We start from the raw sequence: 16,210 nt of genomic DNA, 5'->3' as shown, positions 1-16,210 counted from the left end.
CCTAGTACGTCTTCCAGGTTCACTGAGATTTGTTTCTCTGAGTCATCACCTTTGAATATAATTTCTGGCAAGGGTATATCTCTTACATCTTCCTTAATACATACTGAAGCAATGAATTAATTTAGTCTCTCTGCTATGGCTTTGTCATCTGAAAGTGCTCATTTTTCCCCTTGATCATCCAATGATCCAACTGACTCCCTCACAGGCTTTGGAGCTCTTTGCACTAAGCACACACATATGACCTCTCGTCAGCTGGCAGATAATCATACATGTGGCATTCAGTGCAAAAGACTGGAAAGCCTCCCTCTCGCTGCTGGACTACTTCCTGCATCATAATTTTGTTGCTTTGTTATCGATTTAAAATTTCTAACCTAAACTACTTTTAATCTATGGGTTTATTTTATATGTGTCTAGCAACGACATTTAAAACACTATTTATTTATTTATTTATTTATTCATTTAGACATTTTATATACCTCGTTCCATGTATAGATCACAATGGTTTACAAAGTGACATTCATCGTTATTACTCAACAAACAACAATGATTGGTTACACAGGTGGTATTCAAAGACAGGCATTAATATTTATCAAGTGAAGTTATCTATTGCATATTAATAATTGGTCTAATATTTAAGGCAAAGAGTATGGAAAATAAAAATACTACTTTTAATCTACCTATTTCTTCCTAGTTATCCAGCTAATGAACGCTTGTTTTGAATTAGATTCCTTATGTATAAAATCTGCAACAAATTACTCCTACCAAACACAATTACCATGTAAAATCAAAACATATAAAACCAAATAAAAACAGATAAGGTCTAATAAACAGATAAGGTATAGTAAGGAAGTTTGAGGTGTGGCATGCACTTCCAGTGCTCTTCTGCTGCAAAGGGTGCGGCGCCTCTAGAAGCTGGGGCTCTGTAGTTCAAAGCCTGGATCTCTTGCTGTGACCTCTAGTGTCCTCTCCCAGGGGCTCCTGGGTAGAATATGCAGAAGAAGCTTCTGGTCCTCTTCATAAAGAAACAAGCTCAGCATTTTAACTTATTTATATTCCACTTTTTTGCACTTCAAAGCAGATTACATTCAGCTTCTTTAGTCATTTCATGTCCCCAGAGGGCTTGCAATCTAAGTTCCTACCTGAGGCATATAGGGTAGTGACTTGCCAACTTTCCTGAGGCTCAGAAATTCATTGGGGTCTAGACCCCAACAGACCAGAGCTGTCCTCTCTTAATCTGGAGAGGTTAGCGGGTCTCCTCTTGGACTCCTCTCTACCCCTCTGATTTCTTCATATAAATCCAGGATAGTTCAAGAGATGAGCCGATACCTGCTAACCACATAATTCTCTGGCATGCCCAGTAGTAATGCTTGTGGAGGAAAGATGCACTCCCTATATCTCGTGCCCTGTGGCCACATGCATGCCAGGCGCTGCCATGGGCCCCAACCCTACGGGGCCAGTGGCTCTGCCTCTGGTGCAGGGACTTCCCTACGAGGGCTTGGAACTGCCCTTGCCTGTTCTTGAGGTTGTTGTTGTTCCTCTTGTTGTTGTCTGCGGTGTGCCTCCCGAAGCATCCATTATCCCCCAACAATTAAACTTGCCACAAACATGGCTTTAGGAAGTTAAGCCAGATAAGAACAGGTGTTTTTAATGGCCCAAGAAGGCCTGGTAAATGTGCCTGTTAGAATACCCTTTTTATTGCACACGATAATCGCTGCGATAATACCCATGATCTGCGATATCAGCTGCAGGAGCACAATAAAAAGTTTTTTCACCGTACAGCAAAAAAAAAAGGTGTAGTTATTTCTGACGTTAAATCCCGCGCTAGTGTGCGTTACTCTATCACATTCCGCGCTAGCATTCATTTCCATTTACTTTGCTCAAACTCCTTCCACTCGAATACTCAATGTTTCATTTCCATGCTCATTTTGCGTTGTTATCGTGCGTGTTACGGCATAATCAAGCACGATAAGGCCCTAATGCAATTTGATAAATGACCTAGTTAGATTCATGCTCAGAAAGTGTGGAACCATAATTGGAAACTTGAAGCTCTAGCTTGGCAATAAGGAAATCAATTTTACCGAAGAAACATCAAGAAGTTCGCCAAACTTTGCTATTAACTCCCATAGAGAATTAAACGTAATAGCTGCCAGCTTACCAAACAGCTGGGGGACCTCATCTGATATCTGGCCTCCTGCGGATCCTGGAATCTCACAAACATCCACTAAGGCTGACCCTGAAACCTTATCAGCAGCAGATATCCGATGTAGAACAGCTGTCATTCACAAGGTCTCCTCATTCACGTTGGTAGCTAATGAGGCAAGAGTAGAACCCTCCTGGATTCTCTCCAGCGAGTTAGCAAGAACTCTATCATTGTTTTGCTCCATTGCAGAGGGGAGACAACACATCCTGAAGACAGGGGCTGAGGGAAACCTCATTCCCGGGGAATCCATCGCTCCTTTGCTATGACTTGCAACAAAGAGCTTACTTCCTGTCAAATATGAAGCTGGTGACGCAAAAATCTTGATCAACGGCTGGTTGGTAAGGTGTGAGGTCTTGAAGGGGAAAATCCTTGCTCTTCCCTTATGTTTGGGCAGCATAATCAACCAAAAATTGCTAAGGAATCTGCACAGCACGCTCACAGAGTCCTTTTTAGGCAACCATCTTGCTTCTCCCTTGGATAAGTACTTTTGATGTTACAAATTTTATTTGGAAATGAAAAATGTTAAAAATAAGGGAAACCTATGTTTATAAAATTGTAATGCTGCAGAGCAATTCAGTCAGCAGGCATGCTGAATGATGGTCTCCTTTACATTTTTTAAGTATTTAGTATGAGATTTTCTTTATATTGTATATTTCCCTGTACGTACAAGGATCAGTCCAGACTGTGGGTTATGCTCCCAGTCCAGCAGGTGGAGTCAGAAGCAAAAATTAGAGGGGGTTCTATATGACGTGACCCCCTGTGCCTCAATCCTCAGTATCTTCTGACTCCAGCAGGTGTGAGCAGTGGACTGTTCAGTCCCCAGCACAACTTCTTTAGGTCTTTTCCTATTCTCTTGAGGGATCAAGAAATTTAAAAAAAAAAAAAAAGAGCTTCATAATTTTAATATTTTATTTGGCTGAAGCTCTTATTTCAGACTCTTGTCTGCTACTGACAGGACCTTGTTAACTTACTGTTTCTGAACACTTTTCCTCTCTTATTCTCTCTTGGGGGAAGAAACTTTGGGGTAAGTGTTTTAATACTTTTTTCTTTCAGTAACAGTGAATTTTCCTCTTGCCGTTTTTGGGCGGCACTGGAGGACAACTTTCTGACTAAAATTTCCTGTCAGTTTCACCACCGCCTCCCGAGTCCGTCGTGTCTTCCTACCCGCGGTCCCGCGACGCGCCATTCCGCGGGGCTGCTGCCTGCTGGGAGGTCCTTTCCCCGGCAGTGCTTGGGCTGGTAGGAAGAAGGAGGGTGTTTTTAGCGTTGTTCGCTATTTTATAGTACCTGTTTCAGGTCTCTGCCGCGCCGTTTGGTTCCTGCCTCCCTGAGGGAAGAAACTCCTCCCTCATGTCGCGTACTCCTCCTTGTGCTTCCTGCGGGCGTTTGGGCAGCCGCCTCTCTGCCGAGGGGCTGTGCTCCACTTGTACCCTCCCCGAGAAAGTTAGCACACCATCAGGGGAAGGCACAGGACACCACTTGGAGGACGGCACTTCTCGTCAGCGGCAGGCTCCGTTCCCGTTGAGCGCGGGAACGGCGGCCATTTTGTTTTCTGAGGGAGAAACCGGCGCTTCTGATTGTGAGGACATTGGGGATTCAGTTTCTCGTCCACCGGCCATTCTGACACCCACGGTCGCCTCAGAAGACCCATTTACGGTAGGGGAACCCCCGGGGGGGCTACCTACAGGACTACCAGGTTTTTCCCCGGAATTTGTAGTTTTAATGCACCGCGCCTTCTTACAGAGCTGCGGTCAGCCGATGGGTACGGTCGGGGGTCCTCCTCCTGCCAAGTTACCACGTTTGGATCCTTCATTAGGGGGACCTTCGACACAGGGTGTGGCCCAAGTTACCAGTGCTACTCCACTGCCTAACAAGCCTCCCGTGGTTCTACCACGGAATTCTCCGGTTATTCCTCAGGGGAATGTGTTACAGGATTTGGCAGGAGATGATCCTTCTCTTTCAGTTCAGCTGGAAGGGGACGATCCCCGAATGCTTCGCATTTTTCAGCTGGAGGAGTTGGAAGGTCTCATTCCACATATTTTACAGGAGATGGACATTGATCCTCCGCCGGACCCAACACCCTCAGACCCTAAAATTAAGAAGGGAGACCCTCTCCTGGCGGGCCTTCGACCCATGGCTAAGGCTTTCCCTACTCACCCCAGTTTCTTACAACTGATTTCTAGAGAATGGGATACTCCAGAGGCCTCCCTCAGGGTCAGCAAAGCTATGGAAAAGTTATATCCTCTTCCTACGGATTTTCTAGACCTTTTAAAAGTACCGGCAGTAGATTCTGCGGTCTCTGCGGTGACTAAAAGCACCACTATCCCTGTAACGGGCGGTACAGCTCTGAGGGATCTACAGGATAGGAAATTGGAGGTTTTTCTTAAGAGAATTTTGAGGTCTCGGCTCTCGGAGTGCGTGCGGCTATCTGCACTGCTCTTGCGCAGAGGGCTGGCTTACGTTGGATTCAACAACTACTCACCTTGCAGGATCTCCCTACTGCTGAAGCTCAACAGGCTGATAGGTTAGAGTCTGTGATAGCCTATGGTGCGGACGCACTTTATGACCTTCTTAGAGTTCTCTCTCGTTCAATGGTTTCAGCTGTTTCGGCCCGCCGTCTTCTCTGGCTCCGCAACTGGTCGGCGGATTCCTCTTCCAAGACATGTCTGGGTTCTTTACCTTTTAAGGGAAAGTTCCTTTTTGGAGAGGATTTGGACCAGATAATCAAGTCCCTGAATGAGAATGCGGTGCATAAGCTTCCAGAGGACAGACCTCGTTCGACTAGGTCTTTTAGTTTTTCTAGAAACCGATCTCGGAACCAGCGTCGCGCTCGAACAAACAGGCAACAGCCAGCTTCAAGGACTCCATCTTATCGCTCTCAAGGCTGGAATCGGTCCTTTCGAGGTAGGCGAACGGGCAAAGAGGCTACAGCCTCTCGCTCGACCCTTAAACCTTCACAATGATGCCAAATTAGCCCACGAGCTGACCCCGCGGGTGGGGGGCCGGCTCTCCCTCTTTTACAGGGAGTGGGCTCGCATCACGTCGGACCAGTGGGTTCTGGACATCCTAAGTCAAGGTTACGCATTGGATTTTGTCTACGCCCCCAGAGACAGATTTCTCTTCTCGCCTTGCGGTTCTCTCCACAAGCAGCAAGCCGTCCATCAGACTCTTCAGCGTCTGCGGGCTTTAGGAGCGATAAGACCAGTGTCCGTCACCGAGCTGGGTCGAGGTCACTACTCCATTTATTTTGTGGTTCCCAAAAAAGAGGGATCTTTCCGACCCATTCTAGACCTCAAGACTGTCAACAGGGCACTCAGGGTACCTCGTTTCCGCATGGAGATGCTCAGGTCGGTCTTAGCAGCGGTCCATCGAGGAGAATTTCTTGCTTCTTTGGATTTAACGGAGGCGTACCTTCATATTCCGATCCATCCGGATTTCCAACGCTTTCTCCGCTTCAAAATCCTAGGGCAGCATTTCCAATTCAAGGCGCTACCTTTTGGTCTAGCCACAGCTCCTCGAGTTTTTACAAAGATTATGGTCGTAGTCGCAGCGGCCCTTCGTCGGGAAGGAATTCTGGTTCATCCATATCTCGACGACTGGCTTATTCGTGCAAAGTCCCGAAGACAGGGGATCCTTGCAGTGGACAGGGTAGTGTCCCTGCTTCAGTCCCTGGGCTGGATAATCAACTACGACAAAAGCCGTCTTACTCCATCTCAGTCGTTGGATTTTCTGGGCGCTCACTTCAACACGAGAGTGGGAAAAGTGTTCTTACGTCCAGAACGAGCGCAGGCATTGAGAGAACAGGTCTCTCGTTTCTTGACTCTCCAAGTTCCAACAGCCTGGGATTATCTACAAGTACTGGGAACTATGGCCTCCACGATCGATCTAGTTCCATGGGCCTTTGCGCATCTTCGACCTCTACAGAAGGCTCTGCTATCCCGTTGGAAGCCGACATCTCACGAGTACAGTGCGGTTCTTCCAATTCCACCGGCAGCTCGACTCCTTTGGTGGTTGGATCCTCACAATCTGGCCCAGGGAGTACCCTTGGAGACACCAGATTGGTTAGTAGTCACCACGGATGCCAGCCTCACGGGTTGGGGGGCGGTATGCCAGTCGAGCTCCATTCAAGGAATTTGGACACACGAGCAGAGTCAGTGGTCCATCAACCAGTTGGAGACAAGGGCCATTCGCCTTGCCTTACAGGGATTCCTTCCTCTTGTTCGTCAAAGAGCAGTCAGGATTCTCTCGAACAATGCAACCACGGTATCTTACATCAACCGTCAGGGAGGCACGAGGAGTCCCCTGGTTGCGTGGGAAGCGGAAAGGCTAATGCAGTGGGCGGAACAACACTTGTCTCGGATAGCTGCCTCTCACATCGCAGGCATAGACAACGTTCAGGCGGATTTTCTCAGCCGACAACGTCTGGATCCGGGAGAGTGGGAGCTCTCCAGAGAGGCGATGATTCTCATAGAAGATCGTTGGGGTCCCCCCCACGTAGATCTCATGGCCACAGCCAAGAACACAAAGGCCACTCGTTTCTTCAGCCGCAGAAGAGAGCACGGGGCAGAAGGGGTAGATGCTCTGGTCCTTCCGTGGCCCAGACAGATTCTGCTGTATGTATTTCCCCCGTGGCCCCTAGTGGGACGGGTACTTCGTTGCATAGAAGTCCACCCAGGACCGGTAATTCTGGTAGCCCCGGAATGGCCAAGGAGACCATGGTTCGCGGACCTACTTCTTCTAGTTCGCGAAGGGCCAATACGTCTGTCATCTTCCTCGTCTTCTCAAACAGGGTCCAATATTTTTAGAAGGGGCAGATCGCTTCTGTCTTGCGGCCTGGCTTTTGAGAGGCGCAAGTTGAGACATCAAGGATATCCTGAGGCGGTTATTTCCACTCTGTTGCGGTCTAGAAAGACTTCCACCTCGGTCACTTATATCAGAGTTTGGAAAGTTTTTGAGGATTGGTGTGTTGGTCGTGACATTGTACCGCCTAATGCCTCGGTAGTTCAAGTCTTAGCTTTCCTTCAAGATGGCCTTGACATGGGTCTTGCATATAACTCCCTTAGGGTGCAAGTAGCAGCATTGGGAGCGTTGTTGCAGACGGGAATGATTTCTCCACTCTCTTCTCATCCAGATATACTCCGTTTTCTTAAGGGTGTGCGGCAATTGAATCCTCCTTCCAGATCGCCATGTCCCTCTTGGAGTCTCAATTTGGTTCTTGAGGCACTTGTAGGACCTCCTTTTGAGCCTTTACGCACGGCCACCATCAAAGACCTCACTCTAAAGTCTGTCTTTCTGGTAGCCATAAGTTCAGCTCGTCGTATTTCAGAACTCCAAGCTTTGTCTTGCCGAGAACCTTACCTCCGTATTTCAGAGGACGGTATTTCCCTAAGGACTGTTCCCTCTTTTCTTCCAAAGGTGGTTTCTTCTTTCCACTTGAATCAGTCGGTAGAACTCCCTTCTTTCTCCGTGTCTGATTCCAGACAACTACGTAGTCTGGATGTTAAAAGATGTCTCATGCAGTACTTGGAATCTACCAATGACTTTCGTCTCACGGATCATCTTTTTGTTCTATGGTCTGGCCCCAGGAAGGGTCAGATGGCTTCTAAGACAACCATTGCTCGATGGTTGAAAAGTGCGATTTCTGCTGCATACATAGGGAAAGGGCGCCAACCACCTCTGGGGGTTAAGGCACATTCCCTCCGGGCGCAGGCTGCGTCCTGGGCAGAAAGTTCTTTGGTGTCTGCTCAAGAAATTTGTAGAGCGGCCACCTGGAAATCTCTACATACTTTCTCTAGACACTATCGTTTGGATGTTCGGGCTCCGGGTTTCGGTTCCTTTGGAGATAGTGTCTTGAGAGCAGGGCTGGTATCGGCCCACCCGGAGTAGGGAAGCTTTGGTACATCCCACAGTCTGGACTGATCCTTGTACGTACAGGGAAAAGAAAATTATTCCTTACCTGCTAATTTTCGTTCCTGTAGTACTAAGGATCAGTCCAGACGCCCTCCCTAGAATTTAAGGGTTGTTTTGGGATAAGCCTCTGCTCTTCACTCCTATCATTTCTACTGCTTCTTCTTTCAAGCTCGTCCTGGGTTTTTTCAGGACTTTCTGTTCTTACACAGTTTTCGGTTTGACAAGTTCCTTTTGTTTGTTTGTTATTAGTTTAATCTTCGTTCATTATTGTTGAACAGTTGTTCTTCTTGATCCCTCCGTCTCTTCTCTTTGGCTTTTTAAGTCTAGTTACTGAGGATTGAGGCACAGGGGGTCACGTCATATAGAACCCCCTCTAATTTTTGCTTCTGACTCCACCTGCTGGACTGGGAGCATAACCCACAGTCTGGACTGATCCTTAGTACTACAGGAACGAAAATTAGCAGGTAAGGAATAATTTTCATATTCTGCTTTTTTTTCTGCATCTTTACCGGATGGATAATAATTTGTATGTATATTACAATTTCTACATTTGTGGTTCTATAAGAATCTAGTTGCTATTGTGCCAAAATTCTCCATGGATCAACGGAATGCCTTTATGATGGGGGTGGGAGAAGAGGCATAGCGAGCATCTATGGTGCCCGAGGGGGGACAATGCATTCGTGTTGCCTCCTCAGTGCCCCCCAAATCCTCCTTGTAGAAATGCTTAAGGGTAAGAAAGTTTCACTAATAGAAACCCCAGAAAAGAAATGAACATAAGATCGTATGTTGCTTTACTGAGTCAGACTGAGGGTTCTTCAAGCCCAGCATCCTGTTTCCAGCAGTGGCCAATCCAGGATACAAGTACCTGGCAAGTTCCCAAACATTAAGAGGTCTGTATTCAAAAGGATTTAGCTAACTAACAGGTCGATACAGTAAAGTGTGCTCCGTCAGCCTGCTCTGGACGCGTGTTTTCCCTTACCCCTTATTCAGTAAGGAGAGGAAAACACGCGGCCCACCCGCGGCACCTAATAGCGCCCTCAACATGCAAATGCATGTTGATGGCCCTATTAGGTATGCGCGCGGGATCCAGTAAGTAAAATGTGCACCCTCCGACTTAATATCATAGCGATATTAAGTCAGAGGTCCCCAAAAGTAAAAAAAAGTAAAAAAAAAAAAAATAAAAAATTTGAATTCGGCCCGCGGTTGTCGGGCCGAAAACCGGACGCTCAATTTTGCCGGTGTCCGGTTTCCGAGCCCGTGGCTGTCAGCGGGCTCGAGAACCGACGCCGGCAAAATTGAGCGTCGGCTGTCAAACCCGCTGACAGCCGCCGCTCCTGACAAAAAGGAGGCGCTAGGGACGCGCTAGTGTCCCTAGCGCCTCCTTTTCCCCGTTTTTCCCGCATCACCTCATTTAAATACTGAATCGCCCACACTGGCGAAGGGCCGGTGCGCGCGCCAGGAGAGCGGGCGTTCGTCCGCTCTCCCGCGGTCTTACAGTATCGACCTGTTACTCAGAAGATAGCCATCTAAATGAATATTTGGACACATCCAGCCGGCTTTTAAGTTACGAGGCTAGAATTTAGCCAGATAAGTTAGGGATGTTCCTGGGACGTAACTGGGAGGAGTTGAATTAGCCAGCTAAGCTAACCGGCTAACTCCAATATGCAGTTAGCTAGATAACTTCGCTGGCTAAGTCTTGTCAGGTCAAATTGCTGTCCTAAAGTTAGCCAGCAATAGTTAACTGGCTAACCAATTAATAGGGTCATTTTCCAACTTGTGTTATGGCATTTTTGCATGCGTTAAGGCATTTTACACATGCGACAACACCTTAACGCATGCGAAAAGCACCATAACGCATAGTGCAATGCTAATTTTTAAAAGGGGAGGGATTGGGGTGGAATGGGGGGTGGAAATTTTGTAAAAGTGAGCTGGCTTCATGAAGCCATAACACATGATGTCGCACAGTTTTAACGCCAAAAATAACTACACCTTTTTCATTAGCATTAAGCTGTGTGATATGCCCATAACGCAAATTGTGATTTTTTTCACAAATTCTATTTTGGGCATTTTTAGACTGGGGAAGGGCCTGGGGGGGGGGGGGGGGGGAGGGTGAGAGAGTGCCTCTGAGGGTGGCACCATAGTAAGCAGCTATTTATGCTACTATAGGATGCACTCGGGGTGAGGGTTAGGTAGTAGTGTAGAGTTAGGGACCACTTTGACATGCAGAGTGAGACGTACGAACAGACCAGTGCACTTTTGTGAAGATTTGAAGTCTTTTGGAGTGAGGAAACTTGCACAACAGTGAGATTTGTACAATGTTCTCTCAACCTAGCTTGATGTTAGCCAGGTTCGTCAACTGGGAATTTAGATCCTATAACAAGTACTTTTAGAGATCTTGTGTTGAAAGATCTGAGGGTTGTAGAAATGTTTTCATCAGATGAGGATTCCAATTTATCGGAGGCAGAGCGTACAGCATTATCAGAACTGGCTAAAGATCCAGCCATAGTCATAAAAGCTGCGGATAAGTGTGGCGCAGTCGTGGTAATGAACAAAAATGACTATAAAGATGAAGTGATAAATGATCCTGCTTATTACAGACAACTGTGTGAAGATCTAACTAGATATAATGTTAGAAGAGGCACACCATAAATCTTGGATCACTTCGAGAAAGCGTCGTTTTTTGACTGTGGATTTTCCTAAAATTCCAGTCATGTACATCTTACCTAAAGTACATAAGACCTAAACAAATCATCGAGACAGACCTATAGTTTCTACACGTGGTTCATTGTTGGAACCACTTCCTGTGTTTGTTGATAAGTTTTTGGCACCAGTGGTGAAAGTGCTGCCTTCATATGTAAGAGATTCTTCTGATCTGATAATGCAATTGGAAAGTTTAAACTAAGAAATTGTTTCCGAATAAATCTCTTACGTTAGCAACTATTGATGTGGTGGCATTATATTCCAATATACCTCAAATAGATGCCTTAGAAATTGTGAGTGCAAGAATATAAGAGACTCTGAATGATAGACGTATTCCAGCAGACTTTCTAATCTCATTGGCAAATATGGCTCTATGCAATAATTATTTTATGTTTGATAAAACATTCTTTCTACAGACAAAGGGGGTAGCTATGGGTGCCACGATGGCACCTGATGTGGCAAATTTGTATATGGGCCAGTTTGAAGAGACATGGCTTCCCAAAAATCCTTTCGCTTATTGTGTAAAATTATGGAAGCAGTATATAGACGACATTCTGATTGTGTGGGAAGGAGAAGCCAGTGATTTTACTAGGTTTATGGAGTGGTTAGGGCTTTGTGACTTTAACTTAAGTTTTATATCTACATATAACAGTAAGAGTCTGCCATATTTTGGATATACTCATTACCATTCAGGAATGGGGGTTTGGTTTTTTGTTTTTTTTTTTAATTTATAACTTTTTATTAGCCACGTATCCACAGCCTATACAAGATTCCACTAGCATGAGTAAACAGAACATGTACAAAAACAATTATGAAAAGTGAAAGGCAATAACATCATCAAGAACACGTCGCCATGATAGGTTTTTAACCCTAAGTTCCCCCCCCCTCCCCCTCCCCCCACTGAGGTGTACCACTGTTGTCCTACAAGCAGTATTTAGGTAATGGGGGTTTGGTTTTACCATCTATCGAAAACCTACAGATAGGAATACAGTTTTACGATATGACAGTTGTTATCTGCAACATCTACGTTCTAATTTACCAGTAGGACAATTCCTGCATTTGCGGCGTCTATGCTCTGACATATATGATTATAAGGTGAAGGCAAAGGAGATGATAACATTTTTTGACCAGAGGGACTATCCAACATACATTTTGAAGAGAGCATATAAACGAGTGCGTTGGGTTAATAGAGAGTTATTATTTAAACTGTCTCAGTACATTGTTGATGATTCAAGACCAGTTTGTGTTCTGCCATTCTCTCCGTACATTTATTGCATACAGAATAGCATTAAGAAACATTGGCACATTTTAGGGCTGCATGACACTCTTAAGGAGAGTTCTTGTTTTGCTTTAAAACGTGGGAAAAACATTAGGGACATTGTTGTTCATTCACATTTTGGAGATGAAGCAAACGACCATGATTACTTGCCTTTAAAGAAGGTTGGTCATTATGCTTGCAATAAATGCTCAGTTTGTGAACAATCCTTTCAGGAAGATACATTGCCATTCTTTAGAAAAGGGAAGTTCCAGTTGCACTCATTAACAGATTGTATGTCTGTGGGAGTAATATATGGGATCTGGTGTCCTTGTCCCCTATTATATATATAGGCAAAACGAAACGTTGCTAAACACTCTGCTCATTGAACACCGCAGTGCGATTATGAGGAGCCGGCTTGAAGCACATTTAGTGCAACATTGTCTCACAAAGGGACATAGTTTTGCAGATTTGAGATTTGCCGTAATAGAACAACCAAAGGGCCCAGCGCGCACAAATCTACGCCCGATTTTATAACATGCACCAGGGATAGGGAGAAGTCCAGTAGTGTAGAGGGCAGAGAAAAGTAGGCGTGAGAGCAGACGGATGGGAGAAGAGGAAGAATCCAAGATTGCCAGCTGATGGGTACAGGAGAGCAGGCTGTACACATAAGAGAGAGCATGCAAGATTAGGAGTGAGAGAGAAACAGAGATTAGAAAACATAAGAAATGCCATGCTGGGTCAGAACAAGGTCCATCAAGCCCAGTATCCTGTCTCCAACAGTGGCCAATCTAGGTGGCAAGTACCTCGCACATCCCATAAATTAGATGCATTTCTTGTTACTCGCTGTCTGGGATAGCAATAGCTTTCTTTAGTCTACAAAGTCCATAATACATTATTAGCCAGGTAAATTTAAGAAAACTATTGCTATCCTTGGGCATGAGTAACAGGAAATAGATCTACTTTATGGGATCTGCCAGGTACTTGTGACCTGGATTGACCACTGTTGGAGACAGGAAGCTGGGTTCAATGGTCTGACCAAGCAGGATATTTCTTATGTTTATATGGGATGGGGAAAAGGAAGAGAGAGCGTTGTCCATATCCCTTCTGTAATCCTGTTCCCTTTCACATCCCCAACACCTCTCTAGCTTCTCTTTCCCAATTTACCCCCAATCCTGCATCCCCTTTTACACACACAGCACCCTTCCCTGTACCCACAAACCTGCGAGCCTCCCCTCCATCAGTCATTCTTCCCAATCAGCTAGTTTTGCCTCCCAGTCCTGCTTGCCAGTGCCCCTCAACTAGCCAGCCAGCCTCCAGCTCTGAAACCCTCCCACAGCCAATCAGCCTCAACTCTCCCCCCCCCCCCCCCCCCCTGCCAGACCAGCCTCAGAAACAGCCCCCCCCCCCCCCAGGCCATTCTCTATCCTCAGACAATACTCTTAGCCAGTTTTCAGCCTCAGACCCCACTCCTCCCAAGCCAGCACTGAAACACCCCTGCCCCAAGACAAAAACCTCAGAGCCGACATCCCCAGCAGCTTACCCCATGCAATATCTCCTGTCCCCGAAGTGCTACTATCGGCCGGGCATTGCGAGGCTCTCTGCATGCTCATGCTGATTTCACGAGACATACAAATTAGCATGAGAGAGCACACACTGATCTGCCTGTCTTACAAGACCAGCATGAACCACACAGAGTGGGAACTGTCAGTCACTTCTGGGATAGCCTGCTCTGGACAAAATGTTGGATGGACCAGAGCCTAGTTGGTCCACCCTGTTCTGACACCTATGACTACAATTAATATTCTCTGTGTTGGCTGCTTTATTCTGTGAACTGTAGACCAAAATTATACATTGAAAAAGTAATGCTTTATCTTTGTCTGAACAAACTGCCATTTATATGGCGATGTTATTTGGTGGAGGGGGCAGTAACCTTGATTATTCTATTCTTAATTTTGTTAATTCTCAGAGGTCAAATATAACAATCACTAGTGAATGCCAGAGAGACTTTTCTTTTATTCTTAATGTTTCAGTTTAAGTAAATTCTGTTTTCTTTTGCAGGAAATTTTAAAAAATGAAACATATAGAGAAGTGATAAAACTCAGAAGCAAAGAGGCTAGTGAAAAGGACCAGCTCCAGCAGGCCACGGAGTACGAGGAAGGAATTGCTGCTAAGCCAGGTCATACTCAGATTAAAGGCCATGCATCTGCCCCATTCTATGGAAAGACTGAGCCTTCAGAGGATCCTACAAGCACAGCTAACAGCTTTCAACCAGGATCTTGGACACCGCCAAGTTCCAGCAAACGTAATCCATAAACAGTGTACCACAAAATAACTCATACTTTAAAAAAAAATGTCAATTTGAAGAAAGTGAAATACAAAATGATGATGTAAATGTAAAAAAAGATAAATCTAAAATGAATAACGTATCCAGCAAACAGCCACATAAATTATCAGGGTATTCAACTAGCTAAAACATCCTACTGAATATTCTCAAATAAAGTTTTCTGTGTTCCCAGATAACTTTAACCTAAATCGGCTATATTCAAAGAATAAAGCCAGTTCCATAGCAATTCCCACTCAACCCCAAAAAATAATTAAGAGGCCTAATGGCCCAAACCCCCACCTCAGTGAAACAAATGTTAGCCCTGCCGGCCAATTCCCCCATCCCCAGAGCCACCCAATATAATTCTAAATCACTGCAGGCCTACAGGCCCGAAGAGCTTCTCTTCCCTCAAATTGTCAAAATATAATGAAAATGAAGCCCCTTCCCCCATCAATCCAACCCTTACCGTTCCTCCCCACCCGTAACCCCCACAAAGTCCTTGCCGTGGCCAGTAGCTCAGAATCATCGTCTGGTTCCTGGCATATCCAGCATTGCTGTCAGCACAACACTGGTCATGCTGGGAGCTGGATGATTGTTCTGAGCTCCTGGCTAAGGTAAAGGATTAGGGGGATTTTGGGTGAGGAAGGAGGATTAGGACTGGCATGATGGGAGGGAGGTGTTGGGAAAGTTTATGTATGGGGCCTTTGTTTTTATAATATTTTGACAATTCTGGTTGGAGGGGGCTTCTAAGGGCGAGGGAAGCTTTTTAGGCCTATGAGCCCACAAAATAATTTCTAACTATTTTGGAGGTGACGGGGGATCAGCTGGCAGGACCAACATTTGTATAATTGGGGTGGGGAGTTGACCTGGCATGCCTGTTCTTTTTTTTTTTTTTTTTTTTTTTTACTGGTATCTCTGCTTGGCCAATTAAGGCTAAGGTTATCTGAGAACACGTTCCTAAACTAAATTCCCAAAATACCAATATCAATGTATTTTATAGCACAGCCATCATATTAGGCTCTACTGGTTCTTACAGCCTTCTTTGCCTTACAGCTAATCATCTTGCGTGAACAAAGTCCATTTTTTGTGTGTTTTATATTGCAAATAAAAATTATCTGAAAAATGCTTCCAATCTAGTTGTGTCCCGACCCGGTCCATGTTTCAAAAATACAGTTTCTGCATCAGGGGTAATTAATTTGAAGCAGAGTCTTCCACATTTCTGTATAAATAAAATAATGTGTAAAATACTATTTTGCTAACTCAATTCTGTCCCAGAACACACCTGAAACACCTCTCATAGCTGGATGAATCTTATCCGGATAATGACTTATACAGATAATGACTTATGCAGATAAAGTGCCAACGATACTCAAAAGTCAGTATTTTTCCAGATAAGTCAGATTTTATTTGGATAAACACTTTTAAGTGCCAACTCAGTGGGGTAGATCTTAAAAGCCCTGCACGTGTAAATCCTCCCGGATTTACGCATGCAGGGCACTCACGCGCCAGCACGCCTATTTTGCATAGGCCGCCGGCGCGCGCAAGTCCCGGGGCTTCGTAAAAGGGGCGGGAGGAGGCGTGTCCGGGGGTGTGTCGGCCGGTCAGGGGTGTGTCTGGGGGCATGTCCGGGGTCGGGGCGGTCCGAGGGCGTGGCGACGGTTCGTGGACAGGCCGCGAGGGCGGTCCCAAGCCCCCCGGCACTGCGGCCTGTGCCGGGGTATGCCGAGGTGGCGCGCACAAGTTACGCCTGCCTCAAGCAGGCGTAACTTGTACAGCAAAGGTAGGGGGGGGATTTAGGTAGGGCTGGGGGGTGGGTTAG

The 16,210-nt window shown here is 45.8% G+C and overlaps 1 protein-coding gene across 2 annotated transcripts in view; it reads left to right on the top strand.

Moving 5' to 3' along the window:
* Window positions 1–15,943, top strand: part of NDUFAF2 (NADH:ubiquinone oxidoreductase complex assembly factor 2) — a 301,548-nt gene extending 285,605 nt beyond the window's left edge. For both annotated transcript variants that reach the window (XM_029576571.1, XM_029576564.1), the window contains one exon: window positions 14,127–15,943. In XM_029576571.1, the coding sequence (XP_029432431.1) occupies window positions 14,127–14,381 (255 nt within the window). In that variant the 3' untranslated portion in view covers window positions 14,382–15,943. The remainder of the gene's footprint in view (window positions 1–14,126) is intronic.
* Window positions 15,944–16,210: the final 267 nt, after the last annotated feature.

Source organism: Rhinatrema bivittatum, chromosome 1, assembly GCF_901001135.1.
Source record: "Rhinatrema bivittatum chromosome 1, aRhiBiv1.1, whole genome shotgun sequence".
NCBI classification, from domain to species: Eukaryota; Metazoa; Chordata; class Amphibia; order Gymnophiona; family Rhinatrematidae; genus Rhinatrema; species Rhinatrema bivittatum.
Note: the sequence above shows the minus strand (reverse complement) of the source record. Positions and strands in the feature narration are given on the sequence as shown.